At 42.1% G+C, this 7,203-nt stretch overlaps 1 protein-coding gene across 4 annotated transcripts in view; it reads right to left on the bottom strand.

The window, feature by feature from the left end:
- The window catches only part of afg1lb (AFG1 like ATPase b), a 168,835-nt gene that overhangs the window by 119,268 nt on the left and 42,364 nt on the right, over window positions 1-7,203 (bottom strand). For 3 of the 4 annotated variants that reach the window (XM_043687086.1, XM_043687085.1, XM_043687087.1), the window contains exon 2: window positions 5,179-5,405. In XM_043687086.1, coding sequence (XP_043543021.1) covers window positions 5,179-5,405 — 227 coding nt within the window. Of the gene's footprint in view, window positions 1-4,801; window positions 4,897-5,178; window positions 5,406-7,203 lie in introns of those variants that run through there. The other variant, XM_043687088.1, reaches the window with a different exon arrangement.

Below are 7,203 nucleotides of genomic sequence, written 5' to 3'. Positions count from 1 at the left end.
CCCCCCCCAAGTCCCTCCACCCTACCTTTTATCTTAGCCTGCTTGGCACACTTTCCTCATTCCTGAAGAAGGGCTTATGCCCGAAACATCGATTCTCCTTCTCCTTTGATGCTGCCTGACCTGCTGCACTTTTCCAGCAACACATTTTTAAGCTCTGATCCCCAGCATCTGCAGTCCTCACTTTCTCCTAGCACTTGATTTCTGCAATCCAGGAGCATCATTCAACCTCTGCTCACCATCTCTAAACACCCCAGACGTCAGTGACAAGGCAAAAAGCAGCATCATGGTTCAGCAATGCCTCCTTCGAGGTTCTTTGCTTTAGGGACAACAACAGACCATCTTGACTGACAAAGGCAGTTTAACAGGCATAACTGCAGAGGTCAGTACCCCTGGATAGTTCAAGAAAAACTGACTCCAGTGCCACAAAGGCACGAATGATCTGCTGTGCTCTGCCAGTTTATGTTGCACTGTCTACTCAATGCATCTTGCTCCTAGGAGTCTGAGTTAGCACTATAAATTTGCCATTGCACACAAGACCCTCATCAGATATCATTATCCGTCACTTAATTGCAGCTACCAATGCACCAAGAATTGCACCACACTGGTATTGACTCTCACACATCTTCTAGGATTCATACTTAAAATATGAAAGAACTTATACAACACTCAACAGTTCACACATCACCAGCTCACTGATCTTTCTTCACAGCTGGAAGAATATACATATTTGATCAATTTTCATCAAAGGCTTGTAGAGGACGAGGACAAAGTCACAAAACATAGCTTTGGAATGAACACCTCAATTACCTCAGGCAGAACATAATATAATGCTGCATTGATTCACATCAACTCTAGTTCTTTGATGTTACTAAACTCAGAATCCCTAAACTCCTAAGTCCCCGATACGACACTCTTTTTACCAGTAATACACAGAGAATTACAGCTCTGGGGATTGACATCTTACTTTGTTTGTATCAATGCAGACATAGTGCTCAGGTATCCATGTTAATGTCTCTTTCTTCTTCTCTCCTTCACAGATGAACGTGCACAAAAAAAGCACAATGTGCATAGATGAGGAGAATCTGCCTGACTTGGGCTTCTTTCCCCTTTGAGAGACAGAGACCGACGAGTTGCGAGGACAGAAAGGGGATCATGCATATGCTGAAGGGGAGAATGAATATCTACAGCCATCAAATGAGAAACACTCCATGCAGCTACTCCCAGCTGCACATCAAGCACCAACCTTTATAAAATCTTGGGCAAGGGTGCTGGCTCCTAGGTCTAACAAACCTTGATGTTTTTCAAAACAGCTTGCAGATCATACACTGAAGCCAAGACTGAGAGAAAGGCCTTAAATCCCAGGTCCGTCTCCATAGCATCTGGCAGAATATCGAGGACGAACAGTCACAGGCCTTAAAGGATGCTCCATCATTGGCCTTCGTCCCCATCCTTCATCAGGACAGCAACGTATACCTCAGTAGACATTCTTGTCAGAGATGATTCAGGGTCATATTCTGATGAGACAGCACTGACATGAACTTAATAGAAAAGAAAGAAATAGGCGAAGGTCTCTGACACTTGGAGGACTGATAGCGACCAGGCACCTATTGAGTCCAACATAGATGAGCCTTCGAACTTGGCCAGTAATGCACAGACAAGGAGGTGATCATCTATAAAATGTATCAGAGATCATATGGAGACTGAAGCATATGGCAAAGATGTTTGCCCAAGTTCTGTCTGATGCTGTGGCTCCAGCACACAAGTACATAGCTGCCTCCATGGACCTGCTGATGGGTGTGATGAAACCTCGTCCAGCAGAACAATAACTACCAGATATCCTCGGGGACCTTTGCTTCATCTCCTGAATCATGGACATATTCATAGACTGGCTAGGCGAGAGGGAGCTAAGGGAGATCAACCTTCTTCCATGTACCCCAACCCCCACTGGATCAGGCAGATTCTATTGCACACCAACAGGGAACAGGATCAGCAACCAGACCTCCTTCTAGCAGAGGCTCAAGCACCTCAGCGGATCAGGCTGAGGAGGTTACAATTACACAAGAGACCCCCAGCAGCCAAAACAATCTAAGCCCCACACCACCATATGATACCCACCAAAAGCTTCCCATGTAATGAGGCAAAGCAGCCAGCAGGCTTCCTCAAACTCAGCTTTGTCTGCTGAGGTGGCAGCAAGGCGTAGCTGTAGGCACAGAAGGATAAAATAACATTGAATTCACTCTGGTGTCAGGCGGCAACATTCTGTAGCATTATATTTGATATAAATATAACACTTTGTGTGACAGTCCTGTAATCTCTTCATATCTGTTAAGACTTCAGACTATTTATATTTTCCTTGCAAACTACCTTGAGGAGTGTTGACCAGCCTCGCCCCTCAAGCACTCATGTGCAGTAGTGTAAACAATGCTGAGCCTTTTGTTGCTCCTGTCCTCGGAGGAACAAAATCTCTGGAAAGTGAAAACTTAAGTTTGGCGGTTGGGTTTCAGGGCTCAGTCAGCATAGTTATCCAAACCAAGCAATCCTTTAAAAGGCAGGAATATTTTTGTGTAAGTAATGGCTCAGAGTTCTGAGTGTTCTCATACATTAATGTTAGGTCATTCCCCTCAAATGTAGTCGTTTTAAGGTTCTTTTGGGCCCATCTGCTTTGTCTCATTATTGCCCAGACTTCTTCAGTATCCTCATTGTCAGGGGTGATTCTCCATCAGACTCCCCTTTTTCCTCATTTAAGGAAGGTCAATCTCCCTAATTTATAAGTTATTTTCTAATCATTGAGCTATGCTGTGCAGGATGCAGCAAATAATCACTAATCTGGAGACTTTGTACAGAGCGTATTTGAGAGTTCATATCAAATGATCTAAACAAAGACGCATCTTCAGAAGACCAACTGCCTGATGAATGATGATCCTTACAGATGGACAGGCAACATTGTTGCACATTCAGTGTCAGTCAGAGGGTTGCTCAATGGGTCATTAGTTATATCTTCTGGGAGTATCCCTTGTAACCACAAGCCTGCTCTGAAGATATGGAGAGAGTAAACATTCATGTAACCTGGGAGTTGTGTAGAATTGCCAACGTCATGACAGCTCCCTGGACAGTGGGCACCCAACTGCAGGAATTGTTGTCTACGGTCACAAATGAGCTGGTCACTGAGGGATTGAAAGCCCTTCCTGTTCTGAAATCTGGCCAGGAGGTTTTTAAGAGTCTCACGGCCCTTTGTAGCTGATGGAAATCAGCACGAGCTGAAAACCTGACCATTCAGGCACCTTGATTCTATGGATTTGCGTTTAGTTGAAAAATAAACTGCATTGCTTTCTAGTGAGGGCCATTGGTGAATGCACTTGTTGGCTGTCAATTGGGAGGTGTCGCACATATCCCAACTTGAGGTTTCAAAGGAACCTGTGATGACTAAGTTCAATGCCTCTGTGTGATCTTAAGTGCCACTTCAACAGTGTTTTGTTCCCACTCAGCCCTTTTTCTATAAACCTAGTCTGTTGAGCCTCCTTTTCAGTCAAGGCCAACTTTACATTCCATTTCATTAGTTGAGCCCAGCTTGACTGCCTGATAAAATTTGATGAATCATCCTGTGCGGTTGCCTACCCTAGGCAGGTTTAGGAGTCCAGTCACTCTTCACCTCCTACACTGTGCATTTAACGACAGCAAGCAAAGCTATCTGGATATCATTGAGATTTTCCATGAGTTGGTTAATATGAAAGGCTTCATTTCTCACAATGCAAATGTCTGCACAAAGAAATGCCTTAGTTAGGAATGAGCCAAGTAATGAAAGAAATTTGTACTGACTGGAGCACAGAATAGATCACATAGGCTAAGAAGATTGTACCAGTGAACTTACTTTCAGGAGTTTAGGGTGTTGAATGGACGTTCAATGCATCCAACAAATGGAAACAAGGCTCTAGCTGACTTGCTTGCAAGTTCCAAGAACATAATAGCAAAATTCAACCCCCATTGAGAAACTGAGTTTTTTCCTCTCACTTAATTAAACTCCCCTGTGCACCCTTCCAAACCCTCTGATGGGCTCAGAAGATTCTTCCCATTAATATCATAAGTTGTTAAGTTTGGGAAGCAGGCTACAACAGTAATATCTATAGAGCACCTTGAACATAGAAAAACTTTTCAGGGCGAAGAAAATAGTGTTGAGTCCAGGCATCAGACAATTTTAGGAAGGGAGGCACTAAGCATCAAAGAGATGGGTATCAAGGAAAGCCTGAGAACAGTGTTGACCAATTCATTGGACACAGTGGCCAATGAAAAACCAGATAGGATTCACTGCAATTCTAATTCATATGTAAAGAGTAATAGGCACCATTGAGAGACATATTCACACAGTATATGTATATGCATCCTTAAAAATCGTTCAGTCATTTTAGATTCAAATTATGCAAATAGGGACAGAAAATAAACAGAAAGGCAAATGGAACATTATTCTTTCTGTCTTCGTTCGCAGGTATATCATGCTTTAGCTACACAAAGCTATGCCTAGACCAGACTTGACATATTTTGAGCAATCCGGGCACTCACAACCTAGCAAAGTTACATTGGCCATGGAGGATTGTAGTGTATGCTCACCAGAATGATATCTGGACCCCAAGGGTTACATTATAAGGAGTGATAATACAAAGAGACTGGAGACAAAAATCAGACAGTTTCAGTGGGGATGTCAAGCTTCCTTGTTATTAATATAATAACAATGCTAGCTTGCTGTTGTAAAGAAAAACACAGATGAATAGTGATAGGTAAATTAGAAAAAAGTGATAGTGTGCGTTACCAAGAGAGGTTTTGAAGAGCTTGAAATGGTAGTGAGGACAAGGTAATGAGGTCTTGGGAGGAGTGTCCAGAAGGTAGCGTCCACATAGCTGACAGCTGCAAAGATCACAGAAAAATCCTAATCATTTAATCAGTTAAATAGTTTTGACACCAACTTTCAACAGTGGAATTTATCACTGTATTACAGGCACGAGGGGGACAGGAGAAAAGTAATTGTGTTCTTATCCAGACCTCCCTAAAATAAGCAAAGGGAAACCAAAAGATCAAGTAGGCAACTAAGCACATCCACAATTAAATATCACTGAATTGTTTCTTTGCAGCTTTTTTAACATACACACCTGCTGACCCCTGGATTTCTGATATCTCAACAGATCTCACCTTTGAGAAGAAATTTTGCCGACCAAGATTGTATCCTTTAAGTGCTTCATGAAGCTTCTGTAAACACTGCACAACCTTTCTCTGGTGGTCATCAGCTTTTAGGTCGCCTAGACTGACCAACAATTCGTAGTGCTCTAAAGGCCCTTCAACACTTGATGCAAAGGCAGAACCTTTCGACTGAGATCCTGTATCAGGTGCAGCACCGTTTGTTGCTGGAAGAGCATAACCTAAAAAGAATTCATAAGCCAAAATTATTACTTGAATCTTTGATTTTGCAGTCACAGCTGAATGAGTGCTTCGTATTTTTGAAACTGAGGACAAACCAGTTAGTTTTAAGATTACTCCAGTCAAGTTAATCCAGTCTGCAACACTGAATATCCAGCACAGTACAAGCAGATATCTAATGATACTCATTACAATTTCTGCTTTTTAACCATCACCACATTGCCTTCGAAAATTTTTGAACTAAAATATCCAGAAAAAAAAATACAAAACCTTCCGAACGATATGTCACAGTCCAACTTGTCTTCTGTACATCAAAATAGAAGTAAACCAAGTAATACTGTTTTGTACTTTTATGTAATTTTTAACATATTAAGATGTCCCAAGGTATTTCACAGGCATATTATGAAACAAAATAGGACACCGAGCCACAGAGGCAGGAGCTATATGAAGCAAAGATGAACAAAGTTTGACCAAACATGTAGGTTTTAAGGAGCATCTTCAAGGTGGCAAACAATGTAAACAGACAATGGGATTTAGGGCAAGAATTCCAAAGTTTGGGGCTAGAAGGTAAGACATGGAAACCATGTCTAAAATGGAATGACAGTTTATGGTGGAAACAATGGCTGTAACCTTCCAAATATATAATGGGAGAAAATTTCTGATAAATATGGGATTCAGACAAGGAGCTTGACAAATTAGAGACAGTACAGACATTGAGAATCAATGGTGAGATAAAGCTGAGCATCATAATCGTACATGTGGAGACTGACATTGCATTTTCAAATGACGTTTTAAGCAGAAAAGAAATAGAAGGGGGTCAACAACAGATCTTTGTGGGAGACAGGAATTGACTGCATGTGAGCAGCTAGAGAAGTCATTATTCTGACATGAGATAAGAATGGAAACATCCAAGTTTAGTCCCACACAGCTAGATGGCGGTGGAGCTGCATTGAGGGAAGTTGGCATGGTTAACCCTTGATAAAAACTGAAGAGAGGCAGAGGATGATAAGGACGGATAGTTTACCTTTGCCATGTAGAATGCATAATGTTGTTTTACTCTGGCAAATGCCATAGTACTGTGAGAGAATCAACCTTACAGGAGGGATACAAAATGGAATTTCAAGCAAAACAGACACAGACTTTGGAAGGCAACAACATATTCATACGACAACCCCGTTCTATAAAAGAGCCCATCACCAAATGCAAAATGTATGAAGCAGAAGGAGGCCATTCAGCGCCAAGAGCATTTCCTGCCATTCAATGAGATCATGGCTGATCTGAGGGTAACCACAAATCTTCATTCTTCATCCAAATTCTTGCAATAATCCCCATAAACACACTTGGCAAAAAAGGTAAAATCAAACACAGGGTCTTTCAGAAGAGATGTCAGAAAGAGGGATATTCAGCACGGACCTGCTTCTTTGGGTCCAGCAGCTTCACAACCTACTGCCTGCTTTCAGTGAACAACCCAGAATCAAACCAAACCAGAGAAAAGCTGAGCTGGAAGAGCTGGCCACTCCCCTTTCATTGTACAAATGTTTTCTTTTAAACTTGAAAGCCTTTTGCTTGAGTCAGTGTCTGTAGTTATAATCAAATTGGGTCTAAAACCCTTCAAACCTAGACCCCTTGGAGTCTCTCTGTGTAGGTCCCCTCTGAAAAAACAAACAAAGACAACACAACCTTCAAGGAGCAGCATCAACACAAAAGGTAAAAACAATGACTGCAGATGCTGGAAACCAGATTCTGGATCAGTGGTGCTGGCAGAGCACAGCAATTCAGGCAGCATCCGACGATCAGCAA

This window comes from Chiloscyllium plagiosum, chromosome 3, assembly GCF_004010195.1.
Source record: "Chiloscyllium plagiosum isolate BGI_BamShark_2017 chromosome 3, ASM401019v2, whole genome shotgun sequence".
NCBI lineage: Eukaryota > Metazoa > Chordata > Chondrichthyes > Orectolobiformes > Hemiscylliidae > Chiloscyllium > Chiloscyllium plagiosum.
Note: the sequence above shows the minus strand (reverse complement) of the source record. Positions and strands in the feature narration are given on the sequence as shown.